The sequence below is a fragment of the Contarinia nasturtii genome, unplaced genomic scaffold (assembly GCF_009176525.2).
Source record: "Contarinia nasturtii isolate CC-2019 unplaced genomic scaffold, AAFC_CNas_1.1 Cnas_scaffold_187, whole genome shotgun sequence".
NCBI lineage: Eukaryota > Metazoa > Arthropoda > Insecta > Diptera > Cecidomyiidae > Contarinia > Contarinia nasturtii.
This window is the reverse complement of record NW_022197544.1, coordinates 864,379-882,647: the sequence shown is the minus strand read 5'-3', so window position 1 is coordinate 882,647 and position 18,269 is coordinate 864,379. Positions and strand designations below refer to the sequence as shown.

Sequence of the window (18,269 nt, the reverse complement as noted above, 5' to 3'; positions counted from 1 at the left end):
GTGTTGTAGAATGTCAAACGTTTTGACAAGAAAATAAAATAAAGTAGACGTAAAAAGCATTGAATTAAAGAAAACCAAACATGTTTCTAGCAAATTGCCAAAAAATAAATCAAATTGCGTATAAATTTAGTGTAATCAATTATATGAATAATTCATTGCGAACATCATCCAGATATTATACGATAAATAGTACCAAAAATGCAGTCAATTTAATAAATAGTTCATTGCCAAATTTAACGTCAACAATTGAGTTCAGCAATATTCATCGACGACACAATGTTCATTTCGGATGCATTTGTCGCAATTATTCAAGCAATCACAAAGAAAACAAAGATGATGACGATGATTGTGAATTACCAGGATTCGATGACGCATATGAGAATCAACCATCTCCATATCTCATGGTTAAAAATCGCTTAGCCATATTTTTGCTTCGATATTTTCATGATCGAACATTCGACATAAAGGAATTTCTCAATGGTGCTAAACAAGCCATAACGGTAATGACCAATTTCAAAATCAAATTTCATATAATTTGGTAGAATTCATTAATTTTCTATAAAATTGTCTGATATCAATAGGTTGTGTCAAATCTATTGGCTGCTGCTAATTTTAAAGCTATGCATGATATGGTTGATGACGACACAGTTGAAAAAATGCGACGTATTGTTGGTACATTGTCAGTCAAACAACGACAATCACTTTCGATCAACTCAAAGGAGATCGCATGGATTTTTCCGCATAACATTCAATTTATCACACAACAAGATGACGACGATGATGACGACGATGATGATGAAACAACACGAGTTTTCGTTGAAATTATGGTAGTTGTACATTCAGTTGCAAATCATGAAGCGTGTAATATAGAGTTTTCCGATATATTTAAGGGACCAAGTTCTGATTTACTTAGCCACTTTCAAAAATTCTACAGCATTGCAAATTATCGATTCATTAAAGAAATTACAAAAGGTGTCGAAGATGATTGGACCATTAATTATATTTGTCACGCCAAACCAATGCAATATGAACTACAAAAATTAGGTAGAGAACAATAAAATTGTTATTTTGATACAACTTATCATCAATTATCAATGGATAATGAATGATAATGAAAATATTATCGATTTTTTGCGCATAGAAATGTAGATAAGCTCGGTTTTATGGAGCATCGAAAATCGAATAAATTTTAAATTTAATATTGTTGATAAAAATTGCATTTTTTTTCATAAAAAAGATCATTTTTCCCAAAAAATCAATACATTTTATTACAGATTGGCATGTTTTTGGTACAGTTTTTTTTTTGTGAACAAATGAAACGGGTCCACTTACAATTTCAGAAATGCATTGCTTATAGTAAAAAACCCAAGTATATACATACTAAAAAATATAACTTTTAAATAATAAAATAAAAATAAGTAATGTGATTAAATTACACGCAAAATGTAATTTTCATGGAAATATAATCATAACGCCATCTATGTATTATCCGAGCTATATTGTTTGGGATAGCATGTGGTGAGTTTAGTGCGTGTCACTAACTTCACGTCGATTGCAAATGAAGTGCATCTATCCGACCAATTAGAGTGAGTGGATAGTTTGGTCTTTGAACATTTGAAAAAATTCGCTTAACGAATTAGTCGGAACATCAAGCGAACTGCATTCCAGTTTTTGCATCGGGTCTGTTCACATAAAAATTAGAAAATTCTGATCGTAGATTTCTTTTTTAATATTAGATTTTTTGTGTTTGTGATTAATATTAAAGCTAGTTTAAAATCGCCAGAGCGATATTTTGTAAATACATTTCAACAAATATAATTAGTTTTCATTCAAAATTAACACTTTAACGAACAAACTCGAAAAAAATGGCAACACGTCGGGCTGCAGCTATCGTTGATGAGGTAAACTATATATTTTTTTAAGCTATTGTATCTAGAATAGATTTATTTTCTATATAATTCGTAATCGAAATTAGCATTACATCGATTTCATTTTTCATTCGATCGGAAAAATCATAATTCCTCAAGAATACAATGAAGCGACGCAATTCATGTCATGTAATTGATGCTCATCTAACGGGAAAAACATATCTTTTTTTACATTGATTTACATAAATGTGATTTATCGGGTTCTGCATAACGTCGCAACTCTTAAATTGAACGAGATATTTTTTATTTCATTATAAACAATGTATTCGTGGCATGCTGTTATTAGCGCCAAAAAATGAAGATGTCATCATTTTTGGTTATTTTTCGTGTTGTTAGTCAAATTCAATGAGAGGATTGGCTGACTGTAACGTTAGATACAAATTTATGATTTATCGTCGGTGATGTGCCAATGTGATCAATAGAGAGAAACAAAAACGGCACTCTAGTACTTTGTTTTTTTTTTTACATGCACACGCTTTGGTACAGTGGCCATCGTTAAAATTTGTCCGGCTTTTATGGAATAAAAGTTCGTTTTTTCACATTTCATACAAGCCAAGCAATTTTGCTCTACTTTATTTCGCGATAGTTCTTTTTTCTACAATTGAAATTCCTAGTTTTATGCATTTTAGAAGCAAAGTATTGCAATCATTAATAGACGCTAATTTATCATTTTTTTCAGTTTCTCGGTTTTGTTTTGTGTTCATTGAACAAAATACTCATTGAATTTTCTTAATTTGTTTCGATATAATATACCTAATTTTTTATATATTGTCAACAATAAGGGGTACGGCTAAGCATCAAGTAAACGGTACTCGCTTGCTTAGTCTATGCGACTCAATGTATATGTTAATTACAATGAAATATAGATTCGTAGCGTGTACTGGTGTACCATTCGACACGGAAGTTTCATTTTTTCTGCCTCCCCAAGATTTGTTCTCTTTTCTATCTCTCCTTTTTTGATCGTTCATTTGTTTGATGATTTTGTTTTACATAAAAGTGACAGTAGTTTTCAGATAATATATTGAATTAACTGGTCAGTTGAGCTGACATTACGTTAGCCAGCTAAATGGGCTAAAACAATAGACGTTATTGTTTTAATGATGAATCACTTTTCTTGTTTTAATAGAAGTGATTGTTCATTATAACAATAACTTCTATTGTTTAAGTCCATTTAGCTGGCTAACGTACTGTCAGCTCAACTGACCAGTTAGTTCAAGATATTGTCTGTTAGTTTTCTTAACCGTGGAATTCTACATTTTTGTTTATTCCACTCAGAATATTTAAAAAAAAAAAATTTTTGTTTTCATTCATACAGAATTTAATCACTCATGGAGATGCATTGTCAGTTGGTGTCAAAAAAACGACACTCCATACAGCGACAACAACAACAACAACACGTCGTGCGGCACTTGGTAATTTGGTGAATCGTACTGAAAAATCGCGCATTTTGAATGATAAAAAATTGATCAGTCAAAATTCGGCTGAAAATATACCGAATACAATTGATTTAAAGAACGTCAAAGCCCGTGTTGACACTCATTGGAAAAATGAGCCCCTACGAAAGCCACTTTTACGCAACAATTCAGTCAGTAAGACCTCAATCACGAGCATCGGTTCAAATGGTTCCGGTCAATCTGGTCCAAAATTGGTGCGCGTCAAATCAACGGAAACGGCAACACTCAAAGAAGTCAAAATTGAAAAGCCAGTTATGAAACGGCAAGATAGCACATTGACACGACGCGCCAAACTTGCAACGATCTTACCGAAAACTGCAAATTCATCAGAAATTCTAAAGAAAAAGGTGCCAACCAACAAACCGGAACCAGAGGCAGAAGCGCCAAAACTAATCGCTGACAATCCAGTCATTCAATCAAGATTCTGTCCACCATCGTTTTCATCATCGTACTCTAATGGTTTGATCAATGGCGTAAGTAATACCATTATCTTTGCATACATTTCATAAATCATCGACGATGCGTCGATGCGGCAGGAACATATAATCATTGCTATTTGAAACAATTTTAGTTTGACGGTTTAAATATTGATGATGGTGACGAACGAAATTGCTTGCTTGTATGCGAATACGTGAATGATATCTACGCATATCTATTTGAAATGGAACAAAAGTATGCCATTCGAAAGAATCATTTAGATGGACAAACAGAGGTACATCCAAGAATGCGTACAGTTCTATTGGATTGGATAAGTGAAGTACACACGCAATACCATTTTACTCAGGAAACATTCCATATAACCGTGTCACTCATCGACCGTTATTTGCAAGTAAGTGCATTCCATCGATATTAAATTGAAATATATCACGTTTGTTTCAATGTCGCAATTTGTTTACAGACGGTCAAAACGACATCACGGAAAAATCTTCAATTAGTTGGCGTGGCTGCATTATTTGTTGCATCAAAATATGAAGAATTATACCCACCAGATGTGAATGACTTTGTTTATATTACAGACAACACGTACACAAAAGAGCAAATTCTTCAAATGGAGAAGCACATTTTGAAGGTAAGCAAAGTCTTCGTGACTAAATCAATTTCGATGAAATTCTAATTCAATCGAATATCTATTTCAGAAATTGAAATTTGAAATGGGAGCTCCAACTGCAATTCACTTCTTACGTCGATTCTCAAAGGCTGCTAAAGCCGACAGTCAAATACACATTTTATCGAAATATTTCATTGAGCTGGGTGCCATCGATTATGGACTTTCCGAATACCTGCCATCTGAGGTAAATAACAAAAGTGACAAAAATCAACGTTGTTTTTTTTTTATATCAAAACCTTATTGAATGCATACCTTTTCGATGATTTATTTGCAGATTGCAGCAGCATCATTGTATGTCTCATTGTGTATTATGGAATCGCTAATGTGTCCGGACAAATCCATCAAGTTTGACACCTTGTGGAATTCAGTTTTGGAGTTTTACAGTACGTACAGTGCAGAATACTTGCGGCCAATTGTCAAAGATTTGATTACATACGTATTGAACGCACCAACGTCAAAAACAAATAACGTCTATATCAAATACAAATCGGTAAAACAAGGTGAAATGGCTCTAATTTGTGAAAGATCCCACAACATTTTGAGAAAAATCATCAATCAAGAATGAACACATTTACGATAACGCATTCACGCATACACATGCACATCTTCCACAGAAGAAACTTTGCACATTTTTTTTAATCATTGGTCCTTTTTTCACTTCATTTAGAAATGTATTTTTTTTTATTGTGTTGGTTTATATTGGACGAGTATAAATGCGATTCAGCGTACGAAATATAAAGAAGTTTTTAAACAAAATTGCATGTTTGTATAAAAAAAATGAGAGAGAAAGAGATAAAAAATTTGTACCAAACGATTTTTGTTCGAAGATACGAGCCCATTCCCAACGGAGGCCATTTGAGTTCAAAATAATTTAATCGAATAAAGTGAATGAATAAAGTATTTTAAGGCTCTCAAAAATTAAAAATTTATTTGAAAATTGCATGAACTTCATAATTAGAGAATATCATTTCCCAGTTTCACACAATTTTTCATGCATATTTAGCGAATTAATTTACAATTTCATTCTGACTAATTTATCTGGGCCCAGTCGAATGTTTTCGAAATTGGATCAAATTAGGCGATATTTTCTTTTAGATACTTCGGAAACAAATCCAATCGAAACACTAACATTTAGGAATTTCATGAAAAAAAAAACGCATTGTAGAAAATATAAAGAATGTTAAATAAACAATTCGATATGAACAGTTTTGATCATCATTGCGTTTGTTTTAATTTTTATTGCATATATTCATTATTAGTTTAAAATCAAATGACCAATTGACGAACTAGTATTTTTGTTTGATCATTTTGATTTTGAGCTCTTGAACAGGCAGTTGGAAAGCTTAAAACAAATTCACAGACATAATCTGATCGAATTTAATTCTGAGGAATGCATCTATAAAATAGATACTGCAGCTTTTGCTTGCACCAATAAAATGATGAAGCGATGCTGTCTCGAGTTATAAGACCAAATTTGAAAGTATGATCTTCTTGAAAATAACATAAACAGAGTCCGCTGCCAAAGAATGAAAAGTCGTTGAATATTTCGAAGCAAGTGTCATCGGTCAAAGCACCTTTGCAACCAAACAGCGTCTTTCTCAAAACAACATATCTATTTCAATGAATGAGAATAAAAATGGGACAATATTTCTTGATTTTCATTGTAGAATCAATGGGAACATAGAAATATAACAAATCATAGAAGGCGATGTATGCTTTTGTATTGTGTACTTCAATGGCATATTATGTCGACACATTTTTATGAAATCAAAAAAATATGTCCCATTCTTAATCTCATTCGATGATTTATATTTGCAATGTTCACTTAAAAATAGAGAAACGTCGCCCATCAGATTGTCACGTGCAATTCTTTGATTATAGTTCAACCGATTCGTCACTTATAATTGGCAATCGTCAAACAATTTTATCGGGAATGTTTGCTATTTTGTTATGTTTGTGTGTTTGCTTGCAAACAAAACAAATCGGCGAAATTACTTTCGTGTTTCATACAGTGCCAGCAAAATTGCAATAAAATAATGAGCCATTAACAAAGCCGTTTTATTATTTAGCAAATAATTGGACCGTTCAGTCATTATTTCTTTAGCTCAGAAAAGAGTCAATTCCACATCTTACGATAGTAAATTAAATCGACAAAGAATTAAAACGAATTCAAATTTTTTCTAACGAAAACATGAACGAAACGGAAAGATATCAAAAAGTGGAGGAGCTCAGAAAATACCTGAGAAATGGTAATTTTTTAATAAAAAGATTTTGTCCCAAGTGATTTTTTAAAATATGAATCGTTTTTAACTATTAGTTAATACATCAACTTATTGCTCCCGAATTGATATTGCTTACGGACGAGATATTCATGCAACTTCTATTAATCGCAGTAAGCCTGTTGAATATAAACAACCTGAATGGAGTCGAAGATTGAAAAAATCAACTACGAAAAAGTTCAAGAAAATTGAACACAAATTAAATCGTGCATTAGAGATAAATCAACAAATGCAAGAGAAAATTCAAAATATAAAACTAAGACAAACGAAGAAACCAACGTATACAGTAATTAATGGAATTTTTTTCGAAAATAAGTAAAAATTGTAGGTTTTAATGAAATAAAAATAAAAAATCTCTATTAACATCAATGGTGATAAATTTTCCTTTGGCTCTATCATGAAGGCAGTGTGAAGCAGTTGTGGGTGAATAAAAAAGAAACCTTTTCTCGTCATAAAATATGTATTTTTTATTCATTTCTGGCAAAATAGCCATTTTCGAAGGAAATCCCATTACATTCAATAATTCCAGTGGCTCCATTATCAATCACATTGAATTTAGCTTCTGTGATGAGTTCAGCAATGTAAATAGCGGTTTTTGTGTGCATTGTTAGTGGTAAGGTGCATCGGACTCGGCTCACTCCTCGTGCCAATGCCATAAATATTATAAGCTGATCTTGTACATGTACATCGACGCAACTACCTAAACATTTGATCAATTCATTGGCTGCTTTTCTTCCCGTATCATATGCTCTCTCGTTTCGAGTACCGAGTGCTGATGCACCCAATATACAATGTGTCGTTGTTTCGTATCCAATTCTAGAGGCGAACAAAAATCGAAATCCATTAAATATTCAGAATATAAATACATATTTTTCCATCTTATCGTACATTATTCCAGATGCATTGTCTTTGGCAACATCTTTGGTTTCTTTATATGCTTCAATATCAATTGGACAGTTTTTCAACGATCGATTCAATTCATTTTTGGCACCATTCATCATTTCATCCGCTAACTTATGGAAAAAAATACATCACATTTAGCACATTCACGCATGCTTCAGTAGAATGGACTTTTAAAAAAAGCACTCACATGAACCGGCAACGACCCAGCCACAAAACTCCATCCGAATATCTTTGTAATATCTCCAACATTTGTCAGATCAATTGGTTGCAGGTATTTCACAGGTCGGGCATTAATTATACAATATCCGCCACCTCTTGGAAAATATCTAGAAAAATGAGTTCGTTTCCGTGAGCGATCAATTGGATTTTTCAGCATCTATACTTGCCCGCGACGTTCCAAAGTAAAATCGAATGTAGCTCCAAATCGTTCCAAATTTGGTCGAAATATTTCGGTCATGAAATCGATCTGTGGTGCCATTTCAGCATTTGTTCCACCCTTCAAATGTAGAGTAGATGGTGCATCACCAAATAGAATCAATGGCAATGAAACTTGAAGTAACAATGCAACACTCCTAAAAATAGATATGATTTTTTATTTCAAACTGCATTGAAAATGGATTTTGCAGCATTCTCTAATTTACCCAGCCGTTTTGGTATCAGCTGTATAGTCGCCACCGTTTAATTTGTTTGGACTGAATTCAACCTCAGACGATCCAATGAACAATCCTTTAGCTGATGCCTTGCATATGTCTCGAGCCAACTCAATGCCTAATCATTATACGAAACATAAATTTAATGGTAAACATCACGAAAGGATATTGAATATTGATGTACGAGAGCATACCATTTAAATGCTGAGCAGCCAGTCCCCCATTTTTCCGTCCCGCTCGAATTTTGGTTATTTTCACTGGTTTTCGTAGTAATGCACTTAATGAGATTGCCATTCTCAAAATTTGGCCACCCTAACAAAGAAATTTTAGTAAAATTTTATCAATTTGCAAGAACCATCACCACTTACCCCTTCCATGACACTTCCATCGATTAAAATCATCGTCGATTTTCACTAGACTTAATTTGTTGAGAATTGGTTCGAAAAGAATGTAAAAAATTCTACAAATTTTAATTGAATTTAAAATAGCATGCCGGCATTTCCATAAAATCTTGACATTATAAACACACGTACGTGCTGTCAAAATCATATGTCAAATGAAATTGTACAGTGTATGGTGTACACTGCCTTTGTATGTGTGTTTGTGTTTTTGTATTTGTATTGTATAGAATACTGATACGAATAAACAAAGTTCAAAAAAAAAAAAAAAAAAAAACAAAGTAGTCGCTATAACTTGAATTTAATGCGTATTTCACAATGAGTGCATAAGATTTCATAGATTCACTTCTAAATATATTGAACCATTTGTAAATGAACACGTAAGTTATTTACAAAAGTGTGCAAACACAATATGATCATATTGAATGTTTGCAGTAAAAATAACTTGAGATCGAAAGTAATACATTACCGGCGGCAAAGGAAAATTAGTATAATCGAACCATAAGGACAACAAAAAGATGGGTGTTAAAGGTCTTAATAATTTTATAACTCGATTCGAAAAGAATATCATCGATCGGATTGATATGCATGACGAGATTGAAAATTGGAAAATGTAAGTAGAAAACATAGAACATTTTGAATTTTTGAAAGTGAAAATTAATTAATTAATTTGAGTATGTGTCCATAATTTAGCGATAACAATGGAAAAGTGCCGCAAATATTAATTGATTTAAAGGAAGTAGCCCATATTTTTGTACAACGTGATGAAATTGGTGTGATTCTGGGTGGCCGTTTCGATTATTACAATAAAATGTTGCGTAATTTTTTGGAAAATTTAAAAAAGACCAATGTCAAATTGGTATTTTTTATGGCTGGCACCAAGTACACCGATGACCTTCAATTGTAAGAATTATTTTAATCGTATACATTTGCAGTATTCAGAGCTGGTATCGGCTACGCTTGGGCGTGGTCACTCACTTCTACACGCAATTCTACGGTGCCAATATCAGCTCTATCACTATTCTGATTGTCATTCGCTTATACATGTATAATTTTATGTTGCAGTTTTATTCCAAAACGGGAATCTGAATATATGAATTGTTTGACCATATTCGACAAACTCGAATCGAAATCCGATTTGAAAGCGTATCTGGATGAGAAAAATAAATTTTCAACGGACATTCGTATGTCATTGGCATTTGATTATAATCTGAAGAAGCTGGTGCGCCGTTACGGTGATTTCTATGTGAATCTCTTTCGGCATAATCAAGAAATTGCACGTTATGCAAAACAACATGCCGACGAAGTATTGGCGATCATTTCCAATGATACGGATTTCATGGCATTCGAAGGTGATACACAAATTAAATACCATTTATAAATGTTTATCTAATTTAAATAATGGATTTTAAGGTGATTTTCAATTTTGGAGGGCCAACGGCATAAACATCAAGACACTAACTGGCATCCGTTATTGCAGGCATAAATTACTCGAAAAACTACAGTTAAATATTTATCAAATGCCATTGTTGAGTGCATTGTGTGGATCCAATTTTCTTCCGTATTATGTCATCGGTGATTGGATAAATAAATTGGTTGCATCAAATACTACCGAAAATCGCGGAAAAATTTGGAATGTTTCAATGTACGTAAAACGTCAACCAATGGGAATGGTTAAAAATAAGCCAAATTTCGATTTGGAACGCATCAGTTGTGATATTTTTGGACCAGATTGCACACCTGAACAATTGAACTCCATTGAAAATGGGTTAAATTGCTATGATATAAATTTTAACGATGAACCGGAACCGAAAATGTCATTTTGGAAATTTTGTAAAAAACATGACGCATTCATGTATAAACTGGTTGTGGACGATATATTCAATGTAAAAGATGTGGAATTCATTGATTTCCGTAATTATAAGTCCAAGAGCTATACGGAATTGGTGGTACCCATTTTAATGAAATTATGTGGCATTTTATTGAAAGACCACGCACGACGTCGGGACACACGCAAAATTTGCATCAAACATGCACATGATGAACCGTTCAAAGTCACCGAAGAAAAAATCATCTATCCACCAAGTAAAAATTGTTTCATCATTTTTCCGCATAAAATTCGATATTATTTGAATAAAATGAATGTATTCATTTCAGTGAAATTGCCGGAATTATTTGATTTGATCTTCAAAAATAAGGAGCGTAATTTTGATAAATCTCGCTGGAATCTGCTCAATTGGGTTCTTGATCTCGACGATGATTTTCCGAAGAAATTTTTGGAGAAAAAAGAATTTATGGTGGTCATTCTTACACTAAAATATTTAGTTCAGGTATAAATATTGCCATTTCTTTTTAAATTTTACTTTGGCCAATTAACGACATTTTTATTTGAATGATCAAACAAATATATTTCTCAAATCTGAATGGTTCAACTTAAAAAAAAACAATAATTTCTTATTTGATGCAGCAAGAAGAATTGACGGCGAAACAAGCCAATGCCATTTTATATACGGAACATAAAATTCGTAATCTTGGTTCAGCCAAAATTGACTATCCACAAACTCCTAATGCTGATTACGTTCGCATCGCGCATTTGTACGTAAAAATCTACGTTTTGATCTCTCATTGCCTGGATGTTTGTGGTCTACATGAAATGACAGTAATTATCGGTTTTCAAAACTTATGCTTATTTCCGTGAATACTTACTAATTTTGTTTATAAATTATTTCAGGATTTGATTCGATTCGAAGGTCCACTCTTCCATAAAACGATGGAAAAATTCGATATATCCAACGATTCACAAATGCGAGTACTCCACTCGTCCATTGAATCAATTTTCATTTTTTCATAGACTAAATGCATTAGCCATACAATTTTAAACAGTCTTTTGTTTTTAAATCAAACAAAATGCCAGTATATTTTGTACCACATTTTATTATCCATTTTTTAAAGCGTAAATTTGAAGTGCACTTACTATTTATAATATTTGAAATATTATCTTTGTGATGAAATCAGATCTAATAATCATTTTTATTTACATTAGTCATTTTGTGCTTGTCAAAGAAGTATAGTCATTATTTAATTTTATTTCGTATTTGTATAACAGATTCTACATTGGCTGAAACTGAAAATGGAAATAGCGGTTTCGAAGTAAGAGATCGTTCCAAAGTGTCTTTGGTATGACATTTTATTACAAACATAGATTGGCTATTTTCACTTTTATTATCAGCCACTTATATGTTTGATGTAAGCTGATAAAATTGTGATTGTTCACCAAAACTCCATAAACTCCACCAATATTACAATTCCATTTGAATTCAGATTTTAAAAATATTATTCTGTGTTTAGCTCTAATATGACAATAAAAATGTATCAACCGAAAAATAAATTAATTATTTTATAATTCCGAAAGTATCCCAACAACGTTATGAGTCATAATTTATGACAGTAAAAAACAGATGCTTAATAAAACATTTTCAAACGGCTTGTCGAATCGTTGGAGGTAGACCTAGTAATGAATACTGCTCAATGACAATCTTCGTTGTAATTAATTATTGACGACAAACCCGATGTAGTTTCAAATATTTCTAGAAATTATTTTAATTCAAGACTTAATGTCATTCATCGAAAAGGAATACCAATACTGTGATCGTATGAAATAAAATGACTTGAAAAACTTTGAGAATAATCGATTTCGTTCAAGTGTTTTAATTAAACTTTTTTTTCATCATGAAAATACTTTTTTCGTTCAATTCAACAGTTTTGTAATAGTCCATTGTAACAAATCGAATAATTTTATTTTTAAATAGAACAATTGAACACATTTTTCATGATTGTTGTAACAAATCATTTCTCTTTTTTTTTATAATAATGTGTCTTATCTTGATAACGAAATATCTGGTCTAAATCTGTTGCTATCACGAAGTTTTATTTTCTGGACAATAAAATATATCAATATTGGTTTCTTTGCATTTGCGAAAGTCGAAATTGTATTGTCCCAAGCAAAATTTATCAGCTGGAAGAAAATAATGTAAACCGCGTCCAATTTTGATAATATATCCATTGCTTAAACTGGTGAATAAACAAAAAGAATATATTTAATCAAAACTGTATTATTATTGTTGAAAAATAAAACCATGAATATTTACATAATTTGTCTGTCGTGAAGTTGTTCGGAGAAATCAATGCTGAATGTAATGTTACGGCTTTTTAAATCATTTGTTAATGCTTGAAATGCTGCTTTTTGATCGTTGTGTTGGTTAGTTCCAGTTGGAATCGCCACTGTTGTTACATTCAAAAATTTCAGATTTCGACACTTCAGCACGACCAGCTCACAAAATCGAACCAGATTGATCAACTGAAAAAAAATGAGTCAATCAATTTTAAAATAGTGCATTGACACCATTCATTCAATTTGTGAATGCAACAAAACATTAAAGCTGATAATGCTCTATACCTGATAATACTCTCTAAGATATGGTTCCTCTAATGAAATCTCTTTTACGCTATCATTCAAATATTTTCCGAAAATTCTTTCGTAACCATAACCGGTTCCATTTGCAATGATATGAATTTTATCGATAATCTCGCCGCGGCTACGTTGTTCAGTTATGGTGGCCTTAATTTGTTCAGCTCGTGTCATGTATTCGTCAATTTTTCGCTGAAAATGTAGTTTTTTCTCCGGATTTGTTTCGGCTGCAATTTAAAGAAGCCAACGGGGAAATTAAACGAAAACGTCAATCACAATTTTTTATATGATAATAATAAAAAAAGGGATTTTATACTTTTGCATATTTCCAGTAATGCTGAAATGCCTGACTGATACAGTTTAAGCGATTCCAATTTTCTGCCATTCATATCATATTCGACCGCCTTCTTCAAATAGTCTATGGCACTCATTTTCTATCAATTCAAACCAAATCACTAACATTAAACGAATATTTCGAAATATAATTAAAATTCCAATAGATAAATAATGTTAGAGCAGTAGAAAAAAGAACAACACCAATTCAAACTGTCAAAACGGAGCAGTTGTTTATATTATTGACAATATAAACTTGTGGCTATTTTGACAGATTGCACAATACCACATACGTGCTACGTGTGTGTGTGTGTACGCTTATAAACACATATGTTTACAGAGATTGTGTATCATAAGTGAAAATGGATGCATTCAAATATTTGAAATAAAATCTGTTACAATTTTTTCATTCCTTTTTCAAATGTTGAATGAACTCTTTAAATTGAATATCCAAACGAAATTACAACAACAAAAATGAACAAATCTGAATAGCATCAATGATTTATCAAATGATGAATGAACCACGATTTTGTATATTTTATTTCTGTTTGGTATGAAAAGGATATCTTTTATGCACGGAAAGCAAATAAATCTTTAGATTTTACTGAGATACTTGGACCAAAAAAAAAACCATCAAGTAGATAATAGTGGTTAGTAATTAGTTGATTTTTTCATTTGAAATTTATTACGATAATTTCATATTTAAATTGCTCAACCACTTCTAATTTTTACATCATGATTATTAATTATCGTGAATTCTCTTTCATCATTTAAAACGTGAGAAAATCTACGACAGTTAGTGACAGCTCATAACTATAAATGATTAATCAATCAATTGAAAAGCGTATAATCTACATTATTGTAATTGAGAAATGAAAAAAAAAAATAGTTTTTGATAATGCTTATCATTAATAATTGAATCCTGATAGTAACATTCATTCAACCAGCGCCAATGTATCGTTGAATTTAACCGACTTTTCTGTGCACAATAAAATAAAAATGAACATCGCACAATCATGTTTTGTGGCAAACGTCAGCAAACCTTTGCCATCTACAATGATTGAGATTATGGCAATTGAAATATGCGAGAGGATCGCGTACGTTATGTTTGTAAAGTGTTTGGTGTTTGTTGAATGTGCGTTGTTTATTACCGTAATTCACATAATAAAACGTTGCTTTAGCTTTATCACAAACTATGATAATTTATGCGTTTTACGCACATACCCCATAACATTTATTATCTCGAATAATATTTGTTTTTACACATTACCGTGCAAAATGAATTTTACATAATTAAAATTGCAGCACGGAACAATGTCAAACATTTGTACAGAGCGACGGGCAGAGAAAGACAGAGAGACAGCAAATGAACATTTGAATCAATTTCAAACTATCCGATACGAAAAATTGATTTTCAGCATCATCAGATGCTTGCATATTTGTGTGTTCATTTTGAAAATCTCGAGATTTAACTTTACGCTAACAAGCTTACCACGAAACGACTAAATTAATCGCTATATTCAAATGCAACGACCGACAACCAGAGAGAGAGAGAGAGCGATGAAAATTCAGAGTAAAAAGCAACAAATTCTCGATGTTCATTACCTTTTTGGAGTCAAGTGACAGTCGACAACGATGTGAATTCGCAATGATATTTTGGTTTTTGTTTTCAAGGATGCAAATCCGCACCCAACATATTTGCGAGAAATGTAAACGTGACTTAAAGACACATAAAAATTTTAATTTATTTAGATAAGCATAAAAGATATGCCACATTTACCACCATTTGGCAATAGATAAATTGGAGAATGACGACAACAGTAGAAGACCCGAGAGAAATGGAGCCAAAAGAAAGAGGAAGATGAAATTGTTCAAAAACACACTGAACCGGTACAACGCACTACAACATTTTCAACTGTACGTATATATGCATTTTGCCACAAAAATGGGGAGTAGAGAAAGAGACACACACTCTAAAATACATACAAAAATACTAGCAACGACAACAACAGTACATATAAATGCAATCCATTTAATCGGATTAATTAACTTTTAGCGATGTAACATGCTTTACACGCACACCGCGTAATCTCGATTCTCATAAATTTCGGATTTCATTGCGCTTAATCACAGTGGCTCACTTTTGCGAAGAAGCAAACAAGCATTTCTGTATTTTCATCGTCATTCGTCGTCGGTGATGATGCAAAAGAGCCAAAATAAGGTTTTGTTTTGTTTTGATGCGAAAGTGCTTTTGCTTGTGTCTGTTTCGGTTTCTGACTCTCTATCTCTCTTTTGCGCCTTCTTTCTCTGCATGTGTCTTTTGAATGTGAATATTACGCGAGAGAGAGAGAGAGAGAGAGAGAGAGAGAGAGAGAGAGAGAGAGAAAACCAAGAGTTGAAAATGCAGATGCGAAAATCATCAGCCGACAAACAAAAAAAAAAAAAAATAACATTAGATCTAAGCACACCGATATTGTTTGTGGTTTTATAATTATTCACCCGAATATTTGAGCGAATTTACCTCTTGCATGGTTGAACATCAACAAGCAAATGCTTATGATTTTTGTGGCCAAAAATTCACGTTTAACATTCGAATAAATTTGTTTGTTTACAGCATTTCGTTCGACTTACACAAATGTTCGTGTTCGGGGTTAAAATCATGCATTTCTACACGAAGCTCCATTCAAAGCATGAATTCTAAGCTAAAGTTGTGAGGCAAAATACTCGATGTGTGAAAAATGCATGTTTTATTTTCCTCCAAAATCCCGATGAATGAATGCATGAATGAATTTGACGAATACTTCCATCCATAGAGATGTGACGGTAATTTCGAAATCAATACATTGAGTAAGGTTGGCCATGAATATTCATGTTCTTCAGTCATCTGAATTATGAAATTTGGACAAATTGTTTTTTTTTATAGTTTGAATTTTGAAAATATTCAAAATTTCTTTATATACTCGAACAAATATATTCGTATTTTCAAAAACAATCCATTGAAATGTCATCGAAATTGTTCGATAAGAATTACTTTCATTTGGAACATTTGAATTGATTGCGGCCAGCTATAGAAACGGCTCTTATCGAAACAGCGGATAATTTGTATCAGAGGAAATCGTCAGAAATGGGACAAAGAGACAAAATGCAGACATGCACAAGCGATATTCAAGAGAACATTGATGCATAATTTATTATTTGATCACGGACGTGCACTCGAACACGTTGTACATCTCTTTGCTGTTTTTCAATACTTTTATGCCTGTGCCGGATAAAATATATAGCAACAATTAGATTCTTTTTCTTGTAGTGTGTTAGCAAGAGCGTGCGATGCAATTGAAAAATTGCATTTTATGTGCGGGCATTTTGTGTATCGTCGCTTTCTCGTGTTCGCAGTCGGGCTTAAGATTCATTTTATTGCATATCAATCACTTGTGTCTCGTCACTTTTTCTTGTTGCTTTTCATCCGGTGTGTGTATATGAATGAAATGAAATCCAGTTAAAAAGAAAAGATGCTGTGCTACTGTAAACTCGATCAAACCAAAGTGGTATGAGGTGAAATGTGTGTAAATTATGAAGAGAAAAGCGCAGACACACTTGAGCTGATTGTGCGAAGTGCACGCATAATAACTCTACTACTTTAAGCTGATTGTGATAATACATTGCACACTCTAACGCCTAAGTATAAGGTACTTATCACTCGCCAATGATCTTGTTATTATGTTGTGTATCTCACTTTTAATACTGGAAGGATAGCGGAAGGCCTAAGAAGATGAATAAAAAAAAAACACACACAAAATGAGAAGTGCTAAAGATATTACACGCATAGGAAATTTAACATTCTTTTTTACTGTGACAAAGTGAGAGGGACGCAATGTAAATCTGTAAATTTTTGCCACGAGCCACAATACAAGGAGTTTTCACACGTTGAAAACACACTTCCCCTCAATATTTCCGTTCTATCTCATTTGCTTCACACAATTATTTTGTGTGTGTGCTAAAGCAGATCATGTTAAACGCAAGTGATGAGATGACAACGCCATTTCAAGTCTTTGTTTTTCATTCTTTTAATCTTTTCAAGATGTTCTTTGTACCATTCATCAAATGACTTTTATACACTCTATAGCGATATATATATTTTTTCTCTCTCTCTCTATCACTCTCATTCTGTTTCTCTGTGTGTGTGTTTTGTGCTACAAATATTGCCTAGCTAAAGAGTTTTCCTTTAGTGTGTTGCACATCTTGTCATTTTCCAATTTCAATTTTCACTGCATATAGAAAAATGGTTTCGCTTCGGCTTGTAATCGGTGCCTGAAAATGATTTCTATCGCGAAAATAGACACATTTAATTGGCTACGTATGTATGTATGTGGGCTGGAATACATTGAATTTGCACACAGAAGCAATTCACAAGTAGCCAAAGAGTAGAGAAGAAATCTTATCACCGAATAGTTCATACACCTTTTTGAATGTTGCTTAAAAAGCACGTTTCAAACTCAATTGAAAAATTGATTGCAACAGTTGAGAATATTCAAAGGAAATTGCGGAAACAATGTAACATACATATACGTATTATTATACGTATCTATGAAGTTCGGTGTTATCAATTATACCAACCATATTATATTATCAATCGGCAATTTGCTATTCGACACTTTCGTCGAGGTTGAAAAAATATCTATGCAAAAAAAAGAACACACATTAATACTGTAATCATGCTGGACGTAGAAGTTCAAAATGCTAACTTGATT

The 18,269-nt window shown here is 32.6% G+C and overlaps 5 protein-coding genes and 1 long non-coding RNA gene across 6 annotated transcripts; 4 read left to right on the top strand and 2 right to left on the bottom strand.

Moving 5' to 3' along the window:
• The first annotated feature begins 29 nt into the window (after nucleotides 1-29).
• On the top strand, nucleotides 30-1,214 carry LOC116352465. Its single transcript, XM_031785086.1, has 2 exons — nucleotides 30-500; nucleotides 582-1,214. The coding sequence occupies exons 1-2, from the start codon at nucleotides 81-83 to the stop codon at nucleotides 1,056-1,058; spliced, it is 897 nt and encodes a 298-aa protein (XP_031640946.1). The 5' UTR covers nucleotides 30-80; the 3' UTR covers nucleotides 1,059-1,214.
• Nucleotides 1,215-1,660: 446 nt separating this feature from the next.
• On the top strand, nucleotides 1,661-5,415 carry LOC116352558 (G2/mitotic-specific cyclin-B). The gene is made up of 6 exons (XM_031785254.1): nucleotides 1,661-1,901; nucleotides 3,244-3,855; nucleotides 3,954-4,211; nucleotides 4,281-4,451; nucleotides 4,519-4,674; nucleotides 4,765-5,415. Exons 1-6 carry the CDS (start codon nucleotides 1,866-1,868, stop codon nucleotides 5,053-5,055), a joined length of 1,524 nt encoding a protein of 507 aa, XP_031641114.1. The 5' UTR covers nucleotides 1,661-1,865; the 3' UTR covers nucleotides 5,056-5,415.
• Nucleotides 5,416-6,335: 920 nt separating this feature from the next.
• On the top strand, nucleotides 6,336-7,138 carry LOC116352407. Its single transcript, XR_004202286.1, has 2 exons — nucleotides 6,336-6,739; nucleotides 6,808-7,138. It is a non-coding gene; the product is annotated as an uncharacterized LOC116352407 (long non-coding RNA).
• Nucleotides 7,139-7,210: 72 nt separating this feature from the next.
• Nucleotides 7,211-8,877, bottom strand: LOC116352406 (RNA 3'-terminal phosphate cyclase). Its single transcript, XM_031784974.1, has 7 exons — nucleotides 8,691-8,877; nucleotides 8,517-8,634; nucleotides 8,314-8,440; nucleotides 8,059-8,244; nucleotides 7,860-7,998; nucleotides 7,658-7,782; nucleotides 7,211-7,585 (listed from the first exon to the last, which is right to left on the bottom strand). Exons 1-7 carry the CDS (start codon nucleotides 8,721-8,723, stop codon nucleotides 7,237-7,239), a joined length of 1,077 nt encoding a protein of 358 aa, XP_031640834.1. The 5' UTR covers nucleotides 8,724-8,877; the 3' UTR covers nucleotides 7,211-7,236.
• A 112-nt stretch (nucleotides 8,878-8,989) lies between these two features.
• LOC116352656 lies at nucleotides 8,990-12,312 on the top strand. The gene is made up of 8 exons (XM_031785398.1): nucleotides 8,990-9,100; nucleotides 9,156-9,333; nucleotides 9,414-9,623; nucleotides 9,786-10,072; nucleotides 10,134-10,805; nucleotides 10,878-11,050; nucleotides 11,188-11,379; nucleotides 11,452-12,312. The coding sequence occupies exons 2-8, from the start codon at nucleotides 9,239-9,241 to the stop codon at nucleotides 11,569-11,571; spliced, it is 1,749 nt and encodes a 582-aa protein (XP_031641258.1). The 5' UTR covers nucleotides 8,990-9,100; nucleotides 9,156-9,238; the 3' UTR covers nucleotides 11,572-12,312.
• Nucleotides 11,778-13,764, bottom strand: LOC116352657 (MIT domain-containing protein 1). Its single transcript, XM_031785399.1, has 4 exons — nucleotides 13,505-13,764; nucleotides 13,177-13,415; nucleotides 12,869-13,077; nucleotides 11,778-12,791 (listed from the first exon to the last, which is right to left on the bottom strand). Exons 1-4 carry the CDS (start codon nucleotides 13,617-13,619, stop codon nucleotides 12,638-12,640), a joined length of 717 nt encoding a protein of 238 aa, XP_031641259.1. The 5' UTR covers nucleotides 13,620-13,764; the 3' UTR covers nucleotides 11,778-12,637.
• Between the last annotated feature and the right edge of the window lie 4,505 nt (nucleotides 13,765-18,269).

Excerpts from the sequence above, each read along its gene's own strand:
- LOC116352657 (XM_031785399.1), bottom strand. The coding sequence starts at position 13,619 with ATGAGTGCCATAGACTATTTGAAGAAGGCGGTCGAATATGATATGAAT. Across the intron at positions 13,078-13,176 it reads ATCTTAGAGAGTATTATCAG|TTGATCAATCTGGTTCGATT; the intron begins GTATAGAGCATT and ends ATTTTTTTTCAG. Across the intron at positions 12,792-12,868 it reads CTTCACGACAGACAAATTAT|TTTAAGCAATGGATATATTA; the intron begins GTAAATATTCAT and ends TTTATTCACCAG.
- LOC116352465 (XM_031785086.1), top strand. The coding sequence starts at position 81 with ATGTTTCTAGCAAATTGCCAAAAAATAAATCAAATTGCGTATAAATTT. Across the intron at positions 501-581 it reads GTGCTAAACAAGCCATAACG|GTTGTGTCAAATCTATTGGC; the intron begins GTAATGACCAAT and ends TGATATCAATAG.
- LOC116352558 (XM_031785254.1), top strand. The coding sequence starts at position 1,866 with ATGGCAACACGTCGGGCTGCAGCTATCGTTGATGAG. Across the intron at positions 4,212-4,280 it reads TCATCGACCGTTATTTGCAA|ACGGTCAAAACGACATCACG; the intron begins GTAAGTGCATTC and ends ATTTGTTTACAG. Across the intron at positions 4,452-4,518 it reads TGGAGAAGCACATTTTGAAG|AAATTGAAATTTGAAATGGG; the intron begins GTAAGCAAAGTC and ends TATCTATTTCAG.
- LOC116352656 (XM_031785398.1), top strand. The coding sequence starts at position 9,239 with ATGGGTGTTAAAGGTCTTAATAATTTTATAACTCGATTCGAAAAGAAT. Across the intron at positions 9,334-9,413 it reads GAGATTGAAAATTGGAAAAT|CGATAACAATGGAAAAGTGC; the intron begins GTAAGTAGAAAA and ends TCCATAATTTAG. Across the intron at positions 10,073-10,133 it reads GGATTTCATGGCATTCGAAG|GTGATTTTCAATTTTGGAGG; the intron begins GTGATACACAAA and ends ATGGATTTTAAG.
- LOC116352406 (XM_031784974.1), bottom strand. The coding sequence starts at position 8,723 with ATGATTTTAATCGATGGAAGTGTCATGGAAGGG. Across the intron at positions 7,999-8,058 it reads TTTACTTTGGAACGTCGCGG|ATATTTTCCAAGAGGTGGCG; the intron begins GCAAGTATAGAT and ends TCATTTTTCTAG. Across the intron at positions 7,586-7,657 it reads GACAATGCATCTGGAATAAT|AATTGGATACGAAACAACGA; the intron begins GTACGATAAGAT and ends GTTCGCCTCTAG.